We start from the raw sequence: 27,888 nt of genomic DNA, 5'->3' as shown, positions 1-27,888 counted from the left end.
GCTTTGAATAGCAGGTGGAGGAGTTTGAACTTTATTCAGGAAGCTCTCGGGATTTGTTAAAGGTTTTGAACTCTGGGGTGGCCTGAAGAGATCTCTGCTTCAAAAAGATTGTTCTGGAAACTAGAAGGATATATTGTAAGGGGAAGACCATTTAACCAGGAAAACTTGCTAAGAAGCTGTTGCTGTAATGGAGATGAGTAATAAGGAGACTCTCTCCTATGGTATTGACACCTGAAAAAAGTTGAATGGTGAGGTAGTTCACAGAGGTAGACAGGTAGCAGTGCACCATCAGTGTCCAGAACTCAAAATAAAGGTTATATACTTAACCCACAGATGAGAGAGGCAGCAGAGAAAGAGGAGAAAAAGGCCAAGGACAGAACTTATTGGAAACATTGGTTGATGGTTTGAATGGTTTTGACCTATGAGGCACCTTCATATAGGAGAAAGAGCACTGGAGTCAGGAGACTCAAGTTCAAGTTCTGGCCTCTTAGCTTTACAACTTTCTATTCATCTGAGTTGTGGAAATGGAAGCTTGATTACAGACAGTTGAGGAAAGAGGAAGGATGTATAAAGTATAACAATTTTTTTCAAGAAGTTTAGCAGCAAAGAGGAAGAAGGAAACAAATGGTAAATGCATGGGATAGGAGGGTGAAGGAAAGGCTTTTTTAGGATTAGGAAAACCTAAGAATCATGGTAGGTAGATGAGCTAGTGAAGAGGGGAAGACTGAAAATGTGTGAGAAGAGTATGTTGCTAGAATTGGGCCCTGGAGGGAATGGAATCAGAGACACAGAATGATGAGCTTTAGTACAAGATAGGACTATTATCTCTTCTGTCATGGTAGAGGGAGAGTGGACTGGAGATGCTAAAATGGTTTGAGGAACAGTGAGCTGAGGGAGTTCAGATCAGGTCACTTCCGTCTTCTTAGTGAAATAGAAGATTATAAAGGGAATATGTTTATTCCAATACAACAAATATTCAAGTGCCTACTATGTGAAGAGCTTTGTGCTAAGCTCGAAGAATATTGTTGGGGTATTCTTGGCAGTATCAGAATGGGCATAGTAGTACTAGTAGGTGTAGTACTCCTGGTCTCTCAAATATGATATCATTTTGATTTTTCAGTTTTTCAGTAATACCCAAGCCAGGTTGAGAACAATTTTACCCAGCATAAGCTAATTTATTTAACTTAATTTCACATTGGTCCTGTTGGTCTTTTTGCCATCCCTTAGGATAAACAGATTTTCCATCTTTATTTTCTCTTTGCATAATTAGGAAAGTATTTTGACATAGCATGGGGACATTTATTCCCTGAGAAATAACTTTCTTCCCTTCACCTCTGTTAGTAGTAGCTATTTGTTAAAGAATCTTTATTTTTTTTAGATACAAATAACTTGCTCAGCAGTGTTAAGCCTTAAGGTGTAGGGGTTTGCTAGAAAAACTATTCCTTTTCTTAACAAAATTAAGAATGAGGGTACTTGTGGAGTTTCTTTTGAAATCTGGAATTTGGAAGGAGACACTTATGGATTTTAGAGGTGGCTTTTGAAGCCAGTAGAGCTGAGACACATGTACCTATTTGAGATAAGTATTCTTGAGAATCTCTATTAACAATTTTCCCAGCTCTCCTCCAAACCACTCTTTCTGCAATGAGGCCCTTACAATCATGATTGTTCATAATAGGCCATACATAAGAGGATGGCATAGGGGATGGGATCAGATGGATAGGTTTGGGAAGGCTAACAGAACCCAGTGCAGGCTGGGCCTTATCTGAGATAACACATACAGACCACTCAAACATTAAATAAAAAGTAATTTAATTAAAAGGGAAAAGTTAGATGGAATTTGGATGACCCTAATACTAATGTCATTAACTAAAACCCCCAGATCTAATTTTGTTCTCTCATGAGAAGTCTTCAAAATGTTTAGCCTACACTAATTCTCACCTCCTGACCTAAAGATCCCAGTCCCTACTTTAGCTAAATCTGCACTAAACCAACCTCCCTTAGGTGGTATTACAGGTAGTGGTCTATGGCAATTTGGCAGGGCCCAGGGAGAGGTTCTCTATCCAAAAGGAACCAGACCTTATCTTACAATCAGATGGTCATATGGTAAGGAACACAAAGGAACACAGCCTACAACAGCAAAGCACCAGCAAGGCAGCAGTTAGGATGGGGAATCAGGGTATAATTAACCACTAAGGAAAAGCAGCCAACCTCTCCAGAAACCTCCAGAGAGACAGCTAAAAACCTTAGTTAACTGTCTGACCCCAACTTTTACATACTAGAATCTTTATCTTCCTGCAACTCTCCCCTGCAGACCAAACCCACATGCTACAACCTCTCTTACTTATAACAATACCAAATTTCTTTACTAGCACCATTATAACTTGCATGTTCTAGAATGGTTTTTACATTTAAAAAATTTATAAATATATTTTATTTGACCAATTACATGTGATAAAAAACTTCCACATAAATTTTCCAAAGTTATATGTTCCAAATTGTCTTCCTCCCTGCCTTCTACTCCACCCTCCCACTTATGGAGCTGGCAAGCAATTTGATCTGGGTTATACATGTATCATCATGCAAAACATTTCCATATTATTCGTTTTTGTCAGATAATAATAACCACATAAAAACAAAACCCCAAAACAAAAATCCAAATAAACTTAAGTGAAAAATCATATGCTTTGATCCACATTCCAATTCCCAAAAGTTCTTTCTCTGGAGGTGGATAGTATTCTTTGTCATAAATTCCTCAGAATTGTCCTGGATCATTGTATTGCTGAGAGTAGCTAAGCCTATCACAGTTGATCATTCCACTGTATTGCTGTTACTGTATGTACTACTGTTTCTGCTTATTTTACTCTGTATCAGTTATAGGTCTTTCCAGCTTTATCTGAAATCATCCTGCTTATCATTTCTTGTAGCACAATAGTATTCTATCACCATCATATACTGCAATTTGTCCAGCCATTCTCCAATTAGTGGACATCCCTTCAATTTCCCATTCTTTGTCACCACAAAAAGAGTAGTTATAGCTATAAATATTTTTGTACAAGTAAGTCCTTAACCCCCTTTTTTCCATCTCTTTGGGATACAGACCTAGAAGTGGTATTACTGGATCAAAGGGCAGGCATTCTTTTATACCCCTTTGGGCATAGTTCCAAATTGCCCTCCAGAATGATTGGATCAGTTAACAACTCCACCAGCACTGCATTAGTGTCCCAGTTTTGCCATATCCTCTCCAACTTTTGTCACTTTACTATCATATTGACCAAATCTGATAGATATGGGGTGGTACCTCAGAGTAAATTTAATTTGCATTTCTCTAATCAAGAGAGATTTAGAACATTTTTTTTATGTTATTGATAGCTTTGATTTCTTCATCTGAAAACTGCTTATTCATCGCCTTTGACCATTTGTCAGTTAGGATATGACTTGTATTCTTAGAAATGAGAAATGAGATTTTTATTAGAGAAATTTATTATAACAGTTTGATGTTTCCCTTCTAATCTTGGTTACATTGGTTTTGTTTCTACAAAAACTTTTAAATTTAAAATAGTCAAAATTATTCATTTTATATGTGGTAATATGCTCTGTCTCTTGTTTGGGCATATCTTCCTTCTCTATAGATCTGACAAGTGAGCTATTCTGTGTTCCCCTAATTTACTTATATCACCCTTTATATCCAAATCATATATCATTTTTATCAGATCTTGGATTAGAGTGTGAGATATTGATCCTTATGTAATTTTTGCCCTACTGTTTTCCAATTTTCCCAGCAGTTTTTGTCACATAGTGAGTTCTTATCCCAAAAGCTGAGATCTTTGGGTTTATTAGATACTAGATTGCCAAGGACATTTACCCCTAATCTATTCCATTGATACACCATTCTGTTTCTTAGTCAGTGCCTGATTGTTTTAATGACTATTGCTTTATAGTACAGTTTAAAATCTGGCACTGCTAGGTCCACCATCTTCACTTTTTTTTCATGAATTCCTTTGATATTCTTGATCTTTTGTTCTTCCAGGTGAATTTTGTTATCATTTTTCCTAGTTATGTAAAATAGTTTTTTGGTAGTTTGATTAGTATGGTACTGAATAATTAAGTTAATTTAGGTAGGATTGCCAATTTTATTATCTTAGCTTGTCTTATCCATGAGCAATTAACGGTTTTCCAATTATTTAGATCTAGTTTTAATTGTGTGGAAAGTGTTTTGTAGTTGTGTTCATGTAATTACTATGTTTGTCTTGGTAGATAAATTCCTAAATACTTTATATTGTCTAGAGCAGTGATGGGCAAACTTTTTAAAGAAGAGGCCAAAGGAAAGGAATATGCTCATCTGTCAGTCTGTTTCTAAGGCAATTCTTTTGAAGTTCATTGTATTATATCCTACTCATTGTATTTGTCATATTATGAATAATTTCAGGTGGCTGGATAGAATATTTCAGGGTGCCACATCTGGCCTGAGGGCCGTAGTTTGCCCATCATTGGTCTAGAGTGATTTTAGATGGAGTTTCTCTTTCTAAATAATTCCTGCTGCTGAAGTTTGTTGGAAATATATAGAAATGCTGATGATTTATGTTTTGCATGTATATATATGATGATTATTGTATCCTCTTCCTCACAACACCTGCAACTTTGCTAAAGTTACCAATTATTTCAATTAGTTTTTTAGTTGATTTTCTAAGTATACCATTTTATCATCCACAGAGTAATAGTTTAGTTTCCTCATTGCCTACCTTAACTCCCTTCAATTTCTTCCTCTTCTCTTAATGCTAAAGTTAACATTTCTAATACAATATTAAATAGTGGTGATAACCCAAAGAACCTAGCTTCTGGGACAAAAACCCACTATTTGACAAAAACTGCTGGGAAAATTGGAAAACAGTATGGGAGAGATTGGGTCTAGATCAACATCTCACATCCCATACCAAGAAAAATTCAGATGAGCACAGAATACTATACTTGTCAGATCTCTGGGAAAGGAAAGATTTTAAAACCAAGCAAGAGTTAGAAAAAATTACAAAATGTAAAATAAATATTTTTTATTACATTAAACTAAAAAGGTTTTGTACAAACAAAACTAATGCTACCAAAATTAGAAGGGAAGCAACAAATTGGGGAAAAATCTTTATAACAAAAAACTCAGACAAAGGTCTAATTACTCAGATATATAAGGAGCTAAATCAATTGTACAGAAAACCGAGCCATTCCCCAATTGATAAATGGGCAAGGGACATAAATAGGCAATTTTCAGATAAAGAAATCAAAACCATCAATAAACACATGAAAAAAAGTGTTCTAAATCTCTTATAATTAGAGAAATACAAATCAAAACAACTCTGAGGTACTACCTCACACCTAGCAGATTAGCTAACATGACAGCAAAGGAAAGTGGTGAGTGTTGGAGAGGATGTGGCAAAATTGGGACATTAATGCATTGCTGGTGGAGTTGTGAATTGATCCAACCATTCTGGATGGCAATTTGGAACTATGCCCAAAGGGCTTTAAAAGACTATCTGCCTTTTGATCTAGGCATAACATTGCTTGTTTTATACTCCAAAGAGATAATAAGGAAAAACACTTGTACAAAAATATTTATAACTGTATTCTTTGTGGTGGCAAAAAAATTGGAAAATGAGAGAATGTCCTTTAATTGGAGAATGGCTGAACAAATTGTGGTATTTGTTGGTGATGGAATACTATTGTGCTCAAAGGAATAATGAACTGGAGGAATTCCATATGAACTGGACTGACCTCCAGGAATTGATGCAGAGCGAAAGGAACAGATCCAGGAGAACATTGTACACAGAGACTGTTACACTAGTGGTACAATCAAACATAACAGACTTCTGTACTAGCTGCAATGCAAGGATCCAGAGCAAGGCTGAGGGACTTATGAGAAAGAAAACTAGCAACATTCAGAGGAAGAACTGTGGGAGTAAAAACAACTGCTTGAACACATGGGCTGAGAGGGATATTATTGGGGATGTAGACACTAAATGATAGCTCTAGTCCAACTATCAATAATATGGAATTAGGTCTTTTTTTTTTTTTCTTTTAAACCCTTAACTTCTGTGTATTGACTTCAAGATGGAAGGTAAGGGTTAAAAATAAATTTTAAAAAATGAATGAATATTTGGTAGAATTCACTTGTGAATCCATCTGGCCCTAGGGATTTTTTCTTAGGGAGTTTATTGATAGCTTGTTCAAATTCTTTTTCTGAGATGGGATATTTAAGTATTCTGTTGCCCCTTTTTAAAATCTAGACAATTTATGTTTTTGTAAATATTCATCCATTTCACCTAGGTTGTCAGATTTATTGTCATATAATTGGGCAAAATTTTTGCTCCTAATGATTGCTTTAATTTCCTCTTCTTTGGAGGTGAATTTTCCCTTTTCATTTTTGATGTTATTACTTGATTCTCTTCTTTCCTTTTTTAAATCAAATTAACCTATGCTCTATTTTGTTTTTTTTTTTTTTTCACAAAACTACTAGTCTTTTTTTTAGTTCAGTAGTTCTCTTTGAATCCTAAAAATCAAAGGAGAAATTAATAAAATTCAAAGTAAGAGATCTATTGACTTTTTTTAATTGTATGTGCAATTCTTCAATCTTCTTTTAATCTATTTTATTGATATAAGCATTCAGGGATATAAATTTTCCCTTAAGTTTGCTTTGGTTGTATCCCATAAATTTTGATATCTTGTCTCTTCATTGTCATTCTCTAACGAAATCAGCGATTGCTTCTATGATTTGTTCATTGACTCACCCATTTTAAAGAATTGAGATTATTTAGTTTCCAATTGTTTTAATTTGTCTTTCCACTAACCCTCATTGATTGCAATATTTTTGCATTATACCCTGAAAAGATTGCATTTATTATTTCTGCTTTTCTCCATTTGGTTATGAAGTTTGAATGCTCTAGTAAATAGTCAGTTTTTGTCTCTATCCCATTTGCTGCTGAGAAGGTATATTCTTTTTTATTCCCATTCATTTTTTTCCAGGGACCTATTAAATCTAACTTTTATAAAATTTCATTCACTTCCTTTACTTCTCTCTTGTTTATTTTTTTGTTAGCTTTATCTAGTTTTTATAGGGGAAGGTTGAGGTTCCCCACTAGTATAGTTTTATTGTCTATTTCCTCCTTAAGCTCCTTTAATTTCTCCTTTAAAAATTTGGAGGTTTTACTATTTAGTTTATATAAGGGAAGCACTGATATTACTTCATTGTCTATACTACCTTTTATCAAAATGCAGTTAGCTTACTTATCTCTTTTAATCTGGTCTGTTTTTGCTTTAGCTTTGTCTGAGATTATGATTGCTATTCCTGCTTTTTTTTTATCTCAGTTGAAGCCTATTGATTCTACTCCATCACTTTACCTTTATACTGTGTGTGTTTACCTGCTTCAAATATTTTTCTTGTAAATAGCATTTTATAGAATTCTAGTTTTTAATCCACTCTGCTACCTGCTTCTTTTTTTATGTTTTTATTTATTTTTATTTTTTCTTCTTTTATGGATGAGTTTTTCCCATTTGACAGTTATGATTACTCTCTGTATATTTCCCTCCATCGTTTTTCCCCCTTTTAATCCTTCACTTTCTTCTTTCACTCTGTCCTTCCACACAAGTGTTATGCTTTTAATCACCCCTCCTTTATATTACTCCCCTTCCCACCGCCATTCTTCTTATTCCTCTCCTACTTCTCTATAGGATTTTTATTCACCCCCTCCTATTTCCCCTCCCTTATATTACTCTCCTCTCCATGATCACCTCTCTTATTTCCTTTCTACTTCTCTATAGTGTAAGGTAGGATTCTATACCCCAGTGAGTTTGGCTCTTGTTCCCTTTACAAGCCAATTTTGATTAAAGTAAGGTTTGAGTATTGCCCATAACCACACTCATCCTCCCCTCCACTGTAACAGTCTTTTTTTCCCCCTGTGCCTCTATAGGTAATATAATTTACCCTATTTTGCCTCTCTCTTCCCTTTTCTCTCAGTGCAGTCCTCTTTTTCACCCCTTGAATTTTTTTTGTATGTCACCCTAAATAGCTTACTCTTATATTGCCTATTTATGTATACTTTTGACTACTGTGACAATGATAAAAATTTTAAGTTACAAATATTATCATTCCATACTATTATGCTATAAGGGATGATGAACTGGATGATTTCAGAAATAATCTGGAAAGACCTATGTGAGCTGATGCAGAGTGAAATAAGCAGAATCAGGAGATACACAATAACTGCAACACTATGGAACAATCAAATGTGAGAGACTTTGCTACTAACAGCAATACAGTGATCCAGGACAATTCTGAAGACTTTTGAAAAAGAATGATTTCTACCTCCAGAGAAAGAACTATTAGAGTAGAAATGCAGATGAAAACTTATGATTTATCACTTGTCTATTTGGGTATATGTTTTAGAGTTTTGGTTCTATAAGATTATTTGCTTACAAAATTGAATAATATAGAAGTATATTTTGTGTGATAATACCCGTATAACCTGCATCGAATTGCTTGTCATGTCTGGGTGGGGGAAGGGAAGAAGGGAGGGAGACAATATGGATCATATGACTTTGGAAAATTTATGTGGAAATTTGTTATTAAAATAAAACTTTTTAAAATAAGTTAAAATATAAAAAACTTCAAATATCATTATTCCTTGTAGGAATATAAACAATTCATCCTTATTGAGTCCCTTAAATTTTCTCTGCTTTTTACATTTTTATATAAAGTTTTGTTTTATTTTAAATTATAAAAATCGTTCTTGGCTTGTAGGCATATAAAAACACACCAGACTCTACTTGTCTGTCATTTTTTGACATTGTTCTAGATTCCTAGCCCTCAATTGAGAAAAGTAGAAGATATTTCATTACTCTTTAGTTCGATCTATAAAAATCCAAAGTAACCTGCTTCCATTCAGACATTTCAAGTTTTGGTTGATAAATTCTCAGGCCAGTATGCCCTTATCAATCTGCTTTCAGCATCACTAGCTCCAGAAAATTTATCTTTGGAAATTCTGAAAAACAAAGCTACATCTGCTAGAGTTCTCATTTTAATTTTTGGCAAGGGTTGCTGAGATCTCAGTGCCTCTAGGATCTCTCTCTATGTCACTCACCCACACTACTACAATGATCTTCCAAGTAGGGACTTCAAAATGTTTGTTGGCCAATCTGGATTTCAGAGACACCTGCCAGTGGAGGCAAAACAAAACAAAACCCCAAAATAAGCAAAAAAAAAAAGCTTTCATCTTCCCATCTGGGAGAATCTCTGATATGGCCCAATATTAATCCATATTTAAGGAACTCAGAACCTGAGCTATTCAATTTATTTCTCACTGTTAAGAGGACTTTTGTTTTGCAGAGCAGTGAGTGCTCCAAATAAAGGTTACAAGAAAATTCTGGTCTTTCATTTCAGAATTCTGACATTGTGTTTTGTCTTCCAAAGGGGAAGGTTCAGATGGTGGTTTGTATCATCACAGGCACAAGAGACGATCTCTACGGAGCCATCAAGAAACTGTGCTGTGTGCAGTCTCCAGTTCCCTCACAAGTGAGCTGGGGCTAGGGTGGGAGAATCAAGAAGCTCAGCCCCAAGGTCTTTTTAGGATTTTGAGGAGATGGAGAAAAGCCTTTTGTAGAGTATTATCAAACCTTGGATTATGTGCTAACTCCAGTTATTATTCCCCTAATTAGAGAGGTCCAGATGACCAGCATTCACCCCTTTGTGAATGCTCAACTTACTGCCCAATTTTAGTTAGTAGTTTTGCCTCTTGAGAAGGTAAACCTCTGATTGGTTTTACTGGGTTGATTCTGAGAATATGGACTTTGCTTTGAAAAAGAAGAGAAGTTTTTCTCCATGAGCTTTGCTAGAAAGTATTTTCTCACCTTGCATAAGATCCTGTTGAAAGTTTGGTTCCCTTGAAAACCCACACTTGAAGTTGTTGATGAAATAGTGGCATTTACTAACTAATTTCTCAAATAAAAGTAATAACATTATTTTGTAATGATTTTTGAGCAGATTAATATAAAATGATGATGTTTTTGTTTTCTTTTGTTCTTAGGTCATCAATGCCCGTACTGTTGCCCAGCCCACCAAGCTATGGAGTGTGGCCCAGAAAATTTTATTACAGATAAATTGCAAATTAGGTGGAGAACTTTGGGGAGTAGACATTCCATTGGTGAGTGGAATTTAGATATCCATGTCCTCAGTAGAACTGAGATACTTGTACCCTTTCATTTTATTTTCACTAAGGGTCCAAAATAACTGTTTTTATAATCTTCAAGTATCTTATTACCTTTCTTACTTCCAGTGCCTGTCATTAGCATTGGCCATTGTCCTAAATGATCTATTTCTTTGTACCAGGTAGGTATTTTACAGTCTACCCCATTCTTTAAAAATAACTCTTGAGGGGCAGCTGGGTAGCTCAGTGGATTGAGAGCCAGGCCTAGAGACGGGAGGTCCTAGGTTCAAATCCAGCCTCAGACACTTCCCAGCTGTGTGACCATGGGCAAGTCACTTGACCCCCATTGCCTACCCTTAACACTCTTCCACCTATAAGTCAATACACAGAAGTTAAGGGTTTAAAAAAAAATAAAAAAATAAAAAAATAAAAATAACTCTTGAGAGAGAGAGAGAGAGTGTGTGTAAAAGTTGTTGTAACAAACAATTTATCTGGAGGCTTATTACCAGATTTATAAGCATTTATTAGTAAAAAGAAAGGAATAGGTAGAGGGAGAGAGAGAGATCTCAGCCTTTCTAACTTTAGGGATAGATCTAATTCTCCATTTAGCTGGTTCATGCTCAGTTTGCCAGAGATGGCCACATCAAATAAGGAAACCAAGAGAGAGCAAAACCCCAGAGACCATTCGTTCAAAGGTGAAAGCAAAAAGACCCCCTTTTCCACACTTCTTTTAAACTGAACATGGTCCTTCCTCTGGGGCCATATTGCGCTGGCTCCACCATGCTGATGCTTGGGATGCCCACACAATCTATGATGCATGTGTGCCACCAGTAGGGTGCACAGGATCCAAGTCCCCTTAATAATTAACTTCATACAGATGCAAGGTGGTATGTATTGAGAATCAGATAATAAATGAAGAGAATAGTGATAGGATGTGTTTTTTCTCTCCCAGAAACAACTGATGGTGATTGGGATGGATGTTTACCATGACCCCAGCAGGGGGATGCGCTCTGTGGTTGGCTTTGTTGCAAGCATCAGTCTGTAAGTGCTTCTTAGAGTTAGTTCTTCTTTTCACTTTATTTGACTCCTATATTGGTCAGCAACTATAATATGTTATATGGATACAATGATGTGCTTGGTACTCTTACTATTTGGGCACATAAGACTAACCATATGAAAAAATAATTAGAGCATGTAAGACATTATATAATTAACGGATAAGTAACTCAGTAACTCAGAAAAGGGTGAGTTCTCTCTGGATTATGATAATATTCAGTAAGGGCTTCATAGATGAACTAGTATATGAAATGGGCTTTGAAGAATAAGTGCATGCTTTCAGATGGAAGTGGAAGGGATAGGGTAGGGGTATAGTCTGAGGCAAAGGTGAAGATGTGGAAATCAGCAAGATACATTCTAGAAACAGTGGAGTTGCAGCATGATTTGGTAAAAAAGAATTTGGGAGTGAAGTCTGAGAACTTGGATTTGAATCTGACTCTATTAGCTCTGTGGCCTTGGGCAAATCATTCACTCTCTGGACTTCAGGTTTCCTATATATAAAATGAGGGTATGGGACTAGATGACCCCAAAAGTCCCTTTTAGCTCTAAACCTATGGCACCATTAGATGTTAATGATTGTAGTGGATAGTTTATTTTGTGGGCAGAGAGATGAAAATTATGTAGGTAGGGCAGAGGCAGATTTTGCAAGTCCTTGAAAGCCAGTCAGTGAAGTTTAAAGTTGAGGTGGTAAGCAGTAGGAAGCAATGTTAGGCTTTTAAGTGGAGGAGTTATATTCTGAAAGCAATATTTAGGGAAGCCCAACTGTGGTATATAACCAGAGAGATTAGATTAGACTAGGGAGGGATTAGTCAGATGACTCTAAAAAAATCCATCTTTTCTAACATCTAGAGGCTACTGTAAAAATTTCCTAGAGAAGTAATGTGAGCCTGGGGTAGGGTATTGCCAATGGAAATAGAGAAGAAACAGATTCAAAAGAAATCTGAAAGGAAGAATCCATGGAACTTAATAGTAGTCTCAATATAAGGAATTAAGGAAAAAAATTATAATTTCAACAAATATTTATTATGAACCTGAAGAATATGAAGATGACTCAAGTTCTGAGCTTAGATGATTCAAAAGAATCACAGTATCCTTGAGTTAGGGACCTCAATGACCATTTAGTATACAGCCCATACCTAGCTGATAAAATTCTCTACAAATACCTCCAATAAGTAAGTGGTCATCCAAGTGAGTGTCTCTGTTATCATTAGCAATGGCCATTGTCCTAAATGATCTTTTTCTTTATATTGGAAGTAAATGCCAAATAGCTAATAATGTCCGTGGAAGTAATTGAGGAACAGGAATTAATCCATCACCTACTTATTGCATTCTACTTTGGGACATCTCTAGTTAATAGGAATTTTTTTTACATTAAACCTAAATCTCATTTATGTATTTTCCCACTTATTATTCCCAGTTCTGCCTTCTTGAGCCATGCAGAACAAGTCTTATTCATCTTTTGTATGAAAGCCCTTCCAATTCTTTTTTTAATTCTTTTTTATTTTTATTTTGAATATTTTCCCATAGTTACATATTTCATTTTTTTCCCTCTCCCCTAAACCTCCCTAACCTCCCCTTAGCTGATGCACAATTCCACTGGGTTTTATATGTATCATTGATTAAGACCTAATTCCATATTATTGATAGTTGTACTAGAGTTATCTTTTAGTGGCTACATTCCCAATAATATCCCTCTCAGCCCATGTGTTTAAGCAGTTGTTTTTACTCCCACAGTTCTTCCTCTGAATGTTGCTAGTTTTCTTTCTCATAAGTCCCTCAGCCTTGCTCTGGATCCTTGCATTGCAGCTAGTACAGAAGTCTGTTATATTTGATTGTACCACTAGTGTAACAGTCTCTGTGTACAGTGTTCTGGATCTGTTCCTTTCGCTCTGCATCAATTCCTGGAGGTCTTTCCAGTTCACATGGAATTCCTCCAGTTCATTATTCCTTTGAGCACAATAGTATTCCATCACCAACAAATACCACAATTTGTTCAGCCATTTTCCAATTAAAGGACATTCTCTCATTTTCCAATTTTTTTGCCACCACAAAGAATACAGTTATAAATATTTTTGTACAAGTGTTTTTCCTTATTATCTCTTTGGGGTATAAAACAAGCAGTGCTATGCCTGGATCAAAAGGCAGATAGTCTTTTAAAGCCCTTTAGGCATAGTTCCAAATTGCCATCCAGAATGGTTGGATCAATTCACAACTCCACCAGCAATGCATTAATGTCCCAGTTTTGCCACATCCCCTCCAACATTCACCACTTTCCTTTGCTGTCATGTTAGCTAGTCTGCTAGGTGTGAGGTAGTACCTCAGAGTTGTTTTGATTTGTATTTCTCTAATTATAAGAGATTTAGAACACTTTTTTTCATGTGTTCGTTGATGGTTTTGATTTCTTTATCTGAAAATTGCCTATTTATGTCCCTTGCCCATTTATCAATTGGGGAATGGCTTTGAGCCACCCAGCTGCACCCTATGTATCATATTGTTTTGATGACCACTACTTTATACTACAGTTTAAGATCTGGTACTACCAGACTCCCATCCACATTTTTTTTTCCATTAGTTCCCTTGATATTCTTGCTCTTTTGTTTTTCCAAATGAACTTTATTATTATTTTTTTTCTAATTCAATAAAAAAAGTTTCTTGGTAGTTTAATAGGTATGGCACTGAATAAGTAAATTAATTTGGGTAGGATTGTCATTTTTATTATGTTAGCTTGTCTATAATAATGTTTTCCAATTATTTAAATCTAGTTTTAATTGTATGGAAAGTGTTTGGTAGTTGTGTTCTTATAATTCCTGTTTGTCTTGGCAAATAAATTCCTAAATATTTTATATTGTCCAGGATGATTTTAAATGGAGTTTCTCTTTCTAAATCTTGCTGCTGAGTTGTGTTGGAAATATATAGAAATGCTGATGATTTATGTCATACCTGCAATTAACTCTTAATCCCAGAAACCAAGCTTTTCTTAATGCAACCTAGGAAAGCAGTTGCTTTCACACTATTGAAGTATACTGTTCTTTCAGTGCACTGAAGCCCCGAGACCTGTTTCATCTGCCATTTAGCCAAGCCTTCTCTCTGTTGTACTAGAGAAAGGTATATATTTTAACCCAAATGTAGACATTTCCATTTTATTAGATTCAATCTATAGATGACTACTAAGCAGTGCAGTGGACAGAGTGCTGAATTTGGACTCTTGCCTGAGACACTGAGCCATGGCTCTGTAGTTGGCAAATCATTTAACTTCTCTCTACCTTTTTCTAAATTGTAAAATGGGGATGATGATAGTGCGCCTATGTCACCAAAATTGTTGTGAGGATCAAATGAGCTAACATGTAAAGCATTTTGCAAGCTTTCACATGATCTATACATACAGACTTATTATGTAGACCATCCCGTCCTGTTGAAGTCTTTTCATCCAATGTGATAAACTCTTCCACCCAGCTCCATGTCAAATACAAATTTGAAAATGGTGTCTTTTCTGTCTTCCTTCATTTAAATCACTAATAAAAATATGGCCAGACATATATCTCCCTGGGGTCCACTGAACCAGAGACTTCCCTCCAAGTTGATAGTGATCCATTAATGACTGCTTTTTGAATCTGTTTAGTTAGTTACAAATCCAACTTAACTGTACTATCACCCCTCTCAAATATCTTGAGAGACAAAAAAAAGAAAAAGAGTAGGGGATTTCGAGATGAAGAAGAGGGATGAAGGGCGAACTTATGCTATTTTCTAAGTATGGTATGTGGTTGTTAGCTGAGAGTATGGGGAAAGGGGTAATGTGAGAGGTTTGAATGGAGGAGAAAGTTTAGAAAATATTCTGTATTTTGTATTCTATTATGTTGTATATTCTAAATATTCTCTCTCTATATATATATATGCATATATATGTATAAAATAAAAGGGAGAATCTTCTTTCATCACCTCTTCTCTGTCTGCCTCATTCTTTTTGATATATCTGTAGCATTTGACATTGTTGATTACTCTTTCCTCCTGGATATTCTCTTTGGTTTTTCATGTCTTTGCTTTCTCCTAGTTCTCCTATCTATCTTACTGTTTTTTCTCAGTCTTCTTTGTTGGTTCATTATTCATCTCCTGCCTCTTAATTATATTTGTACACCAAGGTTCTATCTAGGCCCTCTTTTCTCTATATATTCTAAAACTTGGTGACTGCAACAAATCATTAATATAATAGTGATAACACATCTATAGAGCCAGTCTCAATCTCACATCTGTACTATAATCTTGCTTTACCAACTGCCTATTTGACATTCAAGATTGTTTTCTGTAGACATCTCATCAACATGTCCAAAACACAACTTATTATCTTTCTCCTCAAATCCATTTCTCTACCAATTTCCTTGATTTTAGTTGTGGCATTAACTCTTGATAGTCTTCTAGGTGCTCAGCCTTGGTATTATCCCTGCCCGCCTCCCTGTCCTTGCCCCAAATAGCCAATCATTTTCTAAATCTTGCTGTTTCTTCCTCCATGATATCTCTCAACTACATCCCCTTTTCACTTTTTTTTTTCTTTTTCCTTTTCCCTTCTCAGACAGCCACCATCCTAATTCTGGCCCTTATGACCTCTCACCTGGCTCCACCCTACCTCATTCTGCTCTCATACTCTGTGATCTAATCAGGTGGACTTCCTTGCTATTGCTCACACATGGCTCTCCATCTTCTATTTCCGTACCTAGGCCTAGAATTCACTCTCTTCTCACCTCTGCCTTTTGAAATACCTTACTTCCTTCAAGACTCAGTTCAAGTACCATTTTTAAATGAAGCCTTTCCTGATCTTCCTGACTGCTAGTGCTCTCCCTTCCTAAATTACCTTGTTTTCATTCTGGATGTACATTTATGTTCCTTACCTCTTCAATAGAATATAAGGTAGCTCCTTGATAAGAGACTTTTAAATTTTCATCTTTTTTTTAAACCCTTATCTTCCATCTTAGAATTAATATTAAGTATTGGTTCCAAGGCAGAAGAAAGATAAGGACTAGGCAATTGGGGTTAAGTGACTTGCCTAGGCTAGCACAACTAGAAAGTATCTGAGGTCAGATTTGAAACCAAAATCTCCTATCTCCAGGCCTGGCTCTCTATCCACTGAACCACATATCCTGCCTCCAATTTTCATCTTTTTTGTTTTTAAACTCTTATCTTCCTTCTTAGAATCAATACCATGTATTGGTTCCAAGGCAGAAGAGTGGTAAGGGTAGGCATTGAGTTAAGTGACTTGGTTGGCCAGGAAGGAAACACATCTAGGAAGTGTTTGAGACCAGATTTGAACCTAGGACTTCCCGTCTAAAGGCCCGACTCTCAATCCACTGAGCCACCCAGTTGCCCCCAGTTTTCATCTTTATGTCCCTAGTGGCTAGCATAGTCACTAGCATGTAATAGGTATTTAATCTCACTGCTTCTTTTTTTAGACACCCACAATTTTTCTCTCCAAGTGTCTTGTATTGTACATATTACTAGAGTCAGTGATCTTTTAGTTACTTTTATTTAACTTTTTTCTTTTTATTCTTTATTACAAGGAATCTCTCTTAGGGGATGAATAAATTTGGGAATGAAGGTGATAGAAAAACAAAAGCGATCAATAAAATAAAAGAAATGCGAGTAGTTATGCAAGCAAAATAACAATTATTCTAGAATTTTACAAGGAATTTAATTTCATTAACCTTTAGTATACAGAATATTTATCTATCTATATCTATCTATACCCTTTTCCCTTTTTTTAAAGTAGATGTGAAATGCCATTCTTCTATCCCAGGGCACTTCTTTTTTCTTAAGTCTTTCAGAGATCATTGTCATCAACTGAGCAATGATATCTGCTAGTTCTTTCAAAATTCTAGAGTATAGTTCATCTGGTCAATGGGACTTGAACACATTGTGGATTGCTAAGGGATTGAGATAATGAATATAAAGCATTTTGTAAACCTTAAGACACTTTATAGATTTAGCTGTTCTTTTGGTTTTCCTTGTTAACTGTTTTTGTTCCGTTCAAAGAGTACTTTTGCTAACTGACTGATAAGGGATCCAGCAGGGAAGCCAATTTTCTAAAGATGAATTAAGTTGAGTTTGAGATAAAAGTAGTACACTCAAATGGAAATATTCTTTAAGTAGTCAAAGACAGAGGCCTTGAAACAGTAATTAGAAGGTCATGGAGGTATTGCTCTAATAAAATCTTGAAATTAAAAGAGTCCTTAAAGGTTATCTAACTTATTTCATTCAAAATCCTACCCACTGCATAACATTCCTGAGTAGTTATCAAGCTTTTGGTCATAAATATTTAGCAAAGAAGGAAATTTACTACCTAATGAGGCAGCTTATCCATTTTTGTTCCATTCTAAACAAAATTCTTGAATTAAGCTGAAATTGTTCTCCTTATAATTTCTGCCAAATGCTTGATGGATCCATATCGGTTGCTTTTAGTCTTTTTTCCAGCATCACTTTGAATATTAGAAGCCTATTATGCTAGATACTAACATGATAAAATCCTTAAAGATGTCTTTTATTCCTGTTTCCCTTATAGTATAGGTGCAGCTCTTGATCTGGGAGCTCTGAAATTTGGCTAGGTTATTCCTTGGTATTCTTATTTTGGGATCTCTTTTAGGAGGTGTTCAGTGGAATCTTTCAATTTCTATTTTACCTCTAACTCTAAGACATTGAGGTAGTTTTCCATTATAATTTCTTGAAAAATTATGTCCTTTTTAAAAAATTGGCTTGCAAGTAGTTCAGTAAATCTTACATGATCTCTCCTTGATATCCTTCCCAGCAAAAAATTTCATATTTTCTTCCCTTTTCTCATTCTTGTTTTGCTTTTTCAAGAAGTCCTTTTCTTTGGTGAATTTTTATATGCCTCTCTTACCATTTGGTTAATTCTTTTTTATGATATTATTTTCTTAATATTTTTGTGCCTCTTTTACCAAGCTATTAATTCTCTTTTCATAGTTATCTTGTATTGTTCTCATTTCTTTTCCTACCTTTTCCTCTACCACTCTTATTTCTTCTAAGAATTCTTGTTAGGCTTCTATCCAGTTTACATTTTTCTTTTGAGACTTTACTTGTAGTTGTTTTCAGTGTTATTTTCTTCCAAGTTTGTGTCCCTTGATCTTCCCAGCCAATATAGTAGTCTTTTATGGTCAGGTTCTTTTTTTGTTCTTTGTTCATTTTTCTAGCCTGTTTCTTGCACTTGAACTTTATGTTAAAGTTGGGCATTGCCTTCCTGGGGAGACACTATTCCAAGTGTTAAACTTTTTTGCAATGCTGTTTCTAGAGCTTGTTTTTGGGGTACAAGTTTTGGTGCTTCCCAGATGGTATGATCCAGGGGGAGGTATGGGCTTCTCTGCCTTTAAACTGTAAACAGGTCCTTTACTCTCCTGCCACCACAAGTGCTAGTGCTTCTCCCTGTTCTGGAACTGCAACAGAGGCCCCCGGTTCCTTGTAACTGGCCACAAGTACTCCTCTCTGCTATGGATTTGTGATCAAGAATTGAGAATGGGCAATGCAATTGCCAGAGCCTGGACTTGCACCAAGTGTCAGCTCCTGGATTCTGCTGTTGCTGCTGTCAGCCACCTCCAAGTCCCACTGCTGGTGCTGCCACTGCTGGGTGTACTCTGGACTGGTCCTCACTCTGGTGTCACAGACTTCACCTGCTGACCTGCTAAGTTGTCTTGGGCAAGAAAATGTCTCACCCTTATCTTTTGGCTCTGTAGCTCCATACTTAAATTTGAAGTGTTATAGTTGTTTAGAAAGGAATGTTGGGTGAGTTCAGCTGGGTTGCTGCCTCTATTCCACTCTGTTACCATAGGTATGGTCAGTAACCAGGACCAGGTCTTCTTTCTCTATAGCATCTCTTACTTCTTAACCATTTTAGAAACCACTCAGTAAGCCTTTATTAAGCACCTACTGTGTACTAAGCTCTATATTCAATGTATGGTGTATATTAACATTTGTTTAAGACCTCATTCCCTTTCATTTGGACTATTACAATAGCTTCCTAAATAGTTTCCCTGCTTTTAGTCACCCTCTTCTCTTCCCCTCCCATTCTGCACATACTGATCTGATCATGTTACCACAGTGCTAATATATATATACACATATATGTACGTGTATGTATAAACAATCACACACTACACCAAACACAAATTAGATGTAATTGCCTGGTATTCAAGACCCTCCATAAGTCAGAGTTAAGATAGCTGAATTGAGTTAAGAAGAAGAGCAAATATAGCAAGCTCTCCCCAACAAAAATACAGAAGCCAAATTCTAAAGGGGAAACTAAAGAAAAATTCACAGCGAATCATTTTTTTTTCAGCCTACATCAGCATAGGAAGATAGATAGAGGGGGTCTGTGGATCCTAGAGATGGAGTCTGGCTAGGAATATACCATACCAGACCATTCCAATGCCTGGGGACTCAAAATGGATGGAGGCTATTACTTATTCCTCAGTTCTTGGTCACAAATCCAAGGCAGACTAGAGAGTCCTGCACACAAGGGTGGCATTCCTAGATAGTAATTGTGGACTGTGGACTTTGCATAAGGAGCTAGTTCACAGGCAGATGGGAATGGCACTGACCCTTTAAGCAGAACAGGGCATTAGCTCCAACTTCTAAATCTGTCTGAAGCTTATAGAGGAATATTGAGGGCAGGAATCCAAACCAAGAGGAAACCTAATGTTCTTTCATTCTGAATCAGCAGTGCTTACCACTTGGCTGATAAGGCAGTGAACAGTATCCACTGAAACTCCAAAGGAGGCAAGCCTATACAGGCTGTTGCTCAGACCCAAATTAAGTCAGGAACTTGCAGAGCTCAGACCAGGGTAACAGAAATCAGGCTTTCCCTAGATCTCATTTTGGGAGCTTGCAGGTCCCCAGCCTGAGCTGTCCCTGAGATCTTGGAATAACACAATAGTCAATTCCCGAGAAAGCAGAAGTAAGACCAGCCCAGACCTTCCCTCCAGAAGTGCTCTGACCTTGGCCCTCAGTGGCTTTAGCCAACCTTTCTAGTCTCATTACATACTGCTTCCCTTTCTACCCAGTCTAAATAAACATCCCTTATTCTTTCTTATCCTCTCTTATGTTCAAGCCTCTGCTCCTGCTTTGCCCTATACCCAGAACGGATTCTTCCTCTAAATTCCACCCTTCCCTCCCATCCCCACCTTGTTGAAATGATTTTCTTCCTTGGAGCCATAATTCAAGAAAGGTCTTATTCTTCTAAGAAATCTTTTCTGATTTCTCCTATTCCACCCCTTCCAGCTAAAAGAGCTCTCTCCTGGAATTTCTCATAGCTCTTTGTATAGATTTCTCATTTGTATTGTTATACAATTATATGTAGACATATCTTACTTTTCATGTTATAAAGTAAGATCCTTGAAGGCAAGGACTATGTCTGATTCACTTGGGTCAACAGGTATTTAAGCATCTACTATGTGTCAGGCATTATACTAAGTAAGCACTGGGGTTCAAATGAAATAGTTTTCAAATAACTTAGCTTCTATGGGGAAAGATCACATACATACACATGTACACATGCACGTGTGCATGCACACACAAGATAAATACAGTTTTTAAGAAGGTGCTAGTAGGCAGCAGAGGGAATTGGGAAAGGCTTTGTGTAGAAGAAGCTTAAATTGAATTTTGAACGAAGCTTAATTCTAAAAGGAAAAAACAAGGGCACAGCATGTTCTAGGCAGAGAACCCCAGTGAAATGAACCCAGAAGCATGAAATGCACCTAGGTAGTATGTATGGAACAGTATAAAGACCAATTTGGGTGTACTATGAAGTACAATGGGCTGAAAAGATGAGGAAAGCCCAGGCTCTGATGGGCTTTAAATGGCAGAGAAGTTTATATTTGATCCTAACAGTATTAGAGAACAGTATAATGTAAATGCCTAGAACTACACATAATAGGAAATTAGTAAATACTGGATGAATTAAAGCCAGTATTTAAAATTAGATGTTAAAATCTTTGGGAATAGGTTTTTTTTTTTTTTGTTTCCCTTATAGTGCCTTGTACATGATAAATGCTCAACAAATATTTGTTGATTGATTAACAAACCTTGCCCTTTAGTATCTGAGGTTCAAAATTCTTGTTTTGATGTGTTTTCTTTTCTCACTCTTTTCTTTACCAGCTCCCTCACCAAATGGTATTCCAGAGTAGTGTTCCAGATGCCTCATCAAGAGATTGTGGACAGCCTAAAGTTGTGCCTAGTGGGTTCCTTAAAGAAGTACTATGAGGTGAGGAAAGCCAGACTTTGATAATTTCAGGATCTTTTCCTACGTGACCTCCATAAATTAACAGGAAATATGCTTTAGTAGAAAGAACCCCAAATCATATTTATTGGACTTCTTAAGCATGTTCAAAGCCCAACAGTCCTAAGTTCAACAGTTGAACAAAAAGGCTTCAACTTGTACTGGTAGATATCAAACCAAGGCATCTAAGGTTTCCGTTCAGCAGTGCTGTTTTCCATGTTTTTGACCTTATGCCCCCATACCACTGCTGTTATCAGAGACTTAATTTCAATAATTAGTGTGGCACGTGACTTTGCCTGATTCCTTTATGACTAGGCCATTGCCAGCTGGATCCTCTCATCTTTTCATAAGACAAATTAAATTCACCAGCACCCTTCCTCTCCCCTAGCCCTGAATATACAAACTCTACTGAGCCATGGGAATCGGCACGTAACTGCCATTAAGCTGATACCAGGCTAGGGTAATGGCCAGGGAATGTACCCAGCCTGTTATAGAGGTGTCCAAAGTAAACTCTGATCTACCCGAGTTGGGTTTCTTAAGGAAGGATTTAGCCCTTGTGAAAAGTAAGCTATCAGAATTTTTGTTTAAGACTAAATCTAAGGTAGCTAGCTGGTTCCATAGATAGAGAACCAGGTCTGGAGATGGGAGGTTTTGACTTCAAATCTGGCCTTAGATCCTTGCTAGCTGTGTGACCTTGGACAAGTCATTCAACCCCAATTGCCTATCCCTTATTGCTCTTCTGCTTTTGGAACTGATACTTTTTATTGATTCTAAGACAGAAGGTAAGGGTTTTTTAAAAAAGACTAAATCTGGTCTCTGGAAATGTTTCTTTCATGTTACAAAGTTTTCTATGGTAATTCCTTGCAAACAAAATGTTAATATCATTCTAATAGCAGGTTAATGATCTATAAATAATGTACTTTCTTCCTATGAAAAGACACCTATGAAGAGTCACCATTTTAGAACTAAAAAGGATCTCATTTTACAGACAAATTGAGACCCAAGTTGATATATGATTTTTTTCATGTCATACATAGGCAGAAAGAAAACTAGAATCCATGCTCTTTTCTGATGCATCATGTGGCCTCAGTGTAACTCCAGACCCAAATCTGCCTCTTTGTTTCTTGGGTTTACTTTTCTCGTCATTCCCAGAGTCATAGGCCTATTCCAGATCTTAGTCCCTTCTTAATTGCTGCCTTGGACTGCAGCTGAGTACAGACATCAGCATGAACCTGCTATTTAGCTAAGCCCCAAAGCAAAGCAAACAGTAGTTTAGCAGCAGTGGTTTTTCAATATGGAATTAAGGAACAAAACCAAAACTTGGGGGAGAAAAAATTTATTTTACCATCATGTCATATAGAAATTTAAAATGTATTTTGAAAATTGTTGAACTAGAATAAACCTGGAGTACAAAAATATTTTCCAAACTAAACGATTCATTCCATTTGTATTCCTTTGCCAAATCCACCTGCTTCCAACCTTTTTACTTTCATTCTGTGGTGTACAGAGCAGAAAGGATCATTTTTTTAAAAAATATTTTGATGCTTCTACTAAAGTTAGACTCCATTACCTCAGAATAAAATTACTTTCAGATCTGACCAAACAGGAAAGCCTTTGAGTTTGAGCCTGGGATAGCTTATAGACCTGTTATCTGAGAGGGAGCAGAGGAAAGAGGCATCTTCTGAAGTTTGAATTTTTTTTGTTCTATTCCACTCATGAAGATCATCTGCTAAGGCAAAGAGGGGTTATGATCTGTGTGAGAGGGAGAACCCATGCTGATCCTTGAAGTATTAAAGTATGTCTATTTTTATCATAGGGTTTAAAACTAGAAGAGACTTTTAAAATAATCCAGTCCAGCAGCCTCATTTTACAGTTGAAGGAAACAGGCCCAGAAAGGCTGTGACATATATCCTCACCCAGGTCATAAGAACAGAGTTAGAATTTTAACCCAGAGCCTCTCATTTCAAATCTAGGGTTCTTCCTACTTGCCAAACTGTGCCTCACAATCAGTAAATGACTTCCAAATAAAATTAAAACTTCTAATGATACATAAGTTTTAAGACTCAAGATCTTATAGTTGATCATACTTTTGTAATCTTAAATGCTGAATATCTATTGAAGTATAAAGAATGAGTTATTGATCTGACTGGAGCAGTGAAGAAAACATGACTCTTCATCCCAGGACATTCCCTGTTTTAAGAAAAGAAGGAAACATTCTTTATCACATAGACTATGTGACTTAGTTTTCTAGTTTACAAAATATGATCATCATAGGCAGCAAAGACTTTTTCATTGTGGTTTGTAGAATCGGTATCTCATTACCTTAGAGTTTATATTTAAATAAAGCAGCATTCAGAAGTATATTAGGTTTTTTTTTCAAATTTAGGCATCATGTCCTCTATTTCCTTTGTAACTAAAGTTCCTTCAAGGTAGAAATTGCACATAGTATCTAATAAAGGTTGCTAACAAAAGGAGGGATAGTATCTTAACAAAAGGCACATGTAGATAATTCAATATCCTATTTCTTACTTTTTCTAAAGAAAAGTCATGTGGCTTTGTGCCTCTGTTTCTCTATCTCTAGCGGTAAAGAGAATAAAACAAGAAGATAATAGGCTCAAAACCAGAAGGGACCTCTAGGTCATCTAGACTAAATCTCTTATTTTACATATATACAAATACTGAGGCCCGAACAAGTTTGGTTATTTGCTCAAGATTACATGGGTAGTAAGTGACAGAGTTGGCATTTGAACTCTAAGTCTTCTGATTGCAAAACCAATGTCCTTACTATTGTACCCTTGTCTCAACATGTGCAAGTGAATTATCTTACTGTAAATGAAACTTGTTAAGTTTCTCAGGGAAAAGATAATTATAAACATACATAAAAGTATGGAATATGAACCTTGCAAAAAGATTCATTGCAGGGTTATTTTGATTTCACACTTACACTTATTTTATCTAATTTAGGTAAACTATGTGCAGTACATTTTGCAACCCAAAGAAGATGTCAAATTTGAACTATTTGGGCCAAATGCTTCAAATGATATAGAAATAGTAAACTTTAAATTCAGTCGCACAAAACAAGAACCATAAGCATTTTTTCTAATGAATTATGAGCTAAATCACTAACACATACACACATCAGAAACCTAGCAAACTAACTCATATAGGAAAAGAACTTTACATATTTTATGAAACTATTAAAATAAGAATCTCAAAATACTCAACAAACTGTCAGACAGTTAGTTCATGTGACTTTGCCCCTAAGTTATGCTAAGTTAAGTTGTGTAGTTATAATTTTTAAAAATTAAACATCCAGTATTATTTCAGGGAGACTGTTTAGTGCAAAAATCTTTTATTTTAGCTTTATTTAATCATCTTTTGAGTATCTTTGGGTATATATTTGCCACATAATATTATGAGAGAGACAGGTGTTAGTGAATCCAAGCCATCATAAACCATTCTTTACTAGTTGTAGTTTTCTTGGTTTACCTAAGCCAAAATAGAGTGTTGTTTTGTTCTATATATAGATTAGGAATTTACTAGCTGTGTGACCCTGGGCAAGTCCCTTAACCTTTGCTTTGGTTTCTTCATCTGTAAAATGGGGATAATAACAGTACCTACCTCCCAAGGTTGTTGTAAGGCTCAAATGAGATAGTATTTCTAAAGTGCTTAGCAAAGTTCCTAGCACATAGTAGACACTATATAAATGTTAGCTAATATTAGTATTATTATTATTAAGGTTTAGTAAATTCCAAGTTGAAAGACAGGTGGGTTGGGACCATCATTTTCCTGACCAGACTTCCATCTTTTCCTACACAGCTGAATCAGGAACTTACCAATTCTAGATCCGTTATCCCATGATCTGTTTGAGACTGTCTGCTTATTTTTTGTGCACTGTTTGATGGCTCCTTTGATATTCTTGACCTCTCCTTAGCATGTAGAAGTCTAAAAATGAACAAGAACTTTTTTCAGTAAAACCGTCCATGTGTGAACCTGCCTGTCAAATATATGTGATGTCATGTGCCCCCAAAATGCAAGTTTGTCTTTCTTCCCAGTGAGTGTTGAATCTGGTGAGTTCCCTCGTCTTAGAACTAATAAAGATTATTTTTATTTTGTATTTCACTTTAGGTGAACCACTGCCTGCCAGAGAAAATTGTGGTGTACAGAGATGGAGTATCAGATGGCCAGCTGAAGACAGTCACCAGCTACGAGATCCCCCAGTTACAGAAGTGCTTTGAAGCTTTTGAAAATTATCAGCCCAAGATGGTGGTATTTGTGGTCCAGAAAAAAATTAGCACTAACCTATACTCAGCTGCTACAGAGAATTTTGTGACTCCTTCCCCAGGCACTGTAGTGGACCACACCATCACAAGCAGAGAGTGGTGAGTAGGCTGCTTTTCAGATCACCTCTGAGGGAAGTATGGGGGATCAGATTTTGAAGAACACATAATTTGGATAATTTTTTTTCTTGATTCAAGATGAAAGGGTTTCCGTGGAGACTATGTGTGTGCATGTGCGCGCGCGCGCGCGTGTGTGTGTGTGTGTGTGTGTGTGTGTGTGTGTGTGTGTGTGTGTAAAATACTTTTTTTCTTCCTCCTACCTTTCGTGTTTGAGGATAAACTGGTGGAAATAAAGAAGTTCTAAAAATCAAGCATAGACCTCCCTCTGTATTGGAGATGGAGATGATGCAAATGTCTGTCAGCCTTCCATGAAATAGCACTAGATTAGGATCCTCTTTTTTTCTCATCTATAAAATGGAGTGATTAAACTAGATCTCTAAAATCCCTTCCATCTCCAAAAATGGTTTAATAAGATAAGGTAAAAAAAAACTGAACTACCCAAAAATGGAATGGGATTATGATTTAGTGAATTATTCTTTTTTAGAAGTCTTCAAGCTTCTTAGATGTTGTGATGAGATTAGTCCTGTTTAGGCACTGAATAACTGTTCCAATTCTTGAGATTTTGATATAGTCTTTGATCATTTTTCTTCCCAGGGTGGATTTCTACCTACTTGCCCATCATGTTCGGCAGGGCTGTGGCATTCCTACACATTATGTGTGTGTTCTGAACACTGCAAACCTGAGCCCTGACCATATGCAGAGGTGAGCCCCTTCTTACTGTGGGCAGTGGTTCTCAAAATGTGGGCTTGAGGATCTGAGACCCTTTCATAAGGCCCATGAGATCAAAACTATTCTCATGATAATACTAAAATATTTTAATTTCTAAAACTGTAAATATTGGCAAATATAACCCATATAAACATTAGTTCATTGGGAGTTATTGATCATATTTAAGAGTGTAAAAGGATCCTGAAACCCCAAAATCTGAGAACTGTAATTTTAGAGGTAAGTCTGAATCCAACTAATTAAGATAAATCTAACCACAGTAACAATTGCTACCTGAGTTCCTTGACACCTTTGACTAATAAAAAGATCATTTAAATTTGGATACTACAGAAATAGTTAATTTTCTCAGCTTAATTGTAATCTTTTTTTAAAAAATCATTAGTTTTTATTGACTGGAAGAATTTACATGTTTTGATAGTTTCCTTGTTTTGGTGAACAGGAGGGCCAGTCTACAGGTAAATTTATTTCTCCAAAGCATTTAATTAAGTTAATGGTAATACCAGAAATATTTTTCCTGTAGGAGAATAAATAGGAAGGCTTCTAAGAACTTTATAGCACTTTTCAGGTCTTCAGTTTGCTAGGAATAACTTAGGGAATGTGATGGTGTGAGATAAATGGCATACCCAAGTGGACAGAAGTTTTTAAGCACAAGGTAATTTTGAGCACATTGTTCTGTTCTTGGCCTCCAGGTTAACTTTCAAGCTTTGCCATATGTACTGGAATTGGCCTGGCACCATCAGAGTCCCAGCACCCTGCAAGTATGCTCACAAGCTAGCTTTCCTTTCTGGACAAGTCTTACATCATGAACCAGCCATCCAGTTGTGTGAGAAGCTCTTCTTCCTATAACCCAATGAGTTGGCAAGCACACTGGGGAAAGAGAAAAATCAGTTTTCTGGATTTGTATAGAAACCTCAGCCATGACATTTCCAGGATCAACAGAGACAAAAGGTGGAATTTTTGAGTTGCTTTTTCCCCTTCCTCAACCTGGTATATTTTTTTAAACTTTTTTTTCAACCTGCCACCACCAAGAAAACTGGAATCCTTTCAGCCCCTTTTGACTTGAAAATTACCATTCCCCATGTGGGAAGGAGATAGAACATTGCCACTTTGGGAGGTTTGGGAAAAGTTTAAAAAAAAAGAAACCGTTTTAAGAGCCTCCAAATTAGATAGAACTGCAAGAATCTATAGCAGCTCTGTTCTCCAAACCCCATTTTCCTTTCTGGTACAATAAGAGATGTGGTCATTGCAAGTTCCTTAA

General features: G+C 36.3%; 1 protein-coding gene across 1 annotated transcript in view; it reads left to right on the top strand.

Moving 5' to 3' along the window:
* Window positions 1-27,476, top strand: part of PIWIL2 (piwi like RNA-mediated gene silencing 2) — an 85,580-nt gene extending 58,104 nt beyond the window's left edge. Inside the window, 7 exon segments of the mRNA XM_044660817.1 lie at window positions 9,449-9,550; window positions 10,062-10,178; window positions 11,134-11,222; window positions 21,384-21,489; window positions 25,633-25,886; window positions 26,499-26,606; window positions 27,320-27,476. Coding sequence (XP_044516752.1) covers window positions 9,449-9,550; window positions 10,062-10,178; window positions 11,134-11,222; window positions 21,384-21,489; window positions 25,633-25,886; window positions 26,499-26,606; window positions 27,320-27,476 — 933 coding nt within the window.
* The last annotated feature ends 412 nt before the right edge of the window (window positions 27,477-27,888 follow it).

Source organism: Gracilinanus agilis, chromosome 2 (genome assembly GCF_016433145.1).
Source record: "Gracilinanus agilis isolate LMUSP501 chromosome 2, AgileGrace, whole genome shotgun sequence".
In the NCBI taxonomy this organism is placed as follows: Eukaryota; Metazoa; Chordata; class Mammalia; order Didelphimorphia; family Didelphidae; genus Gracilinanus; species Gracilinanus agilis.
Note: the sequence above shows the minus strand (reverse complement) of the source record. Positions and strands in the feature narration are given on the sequence as shown.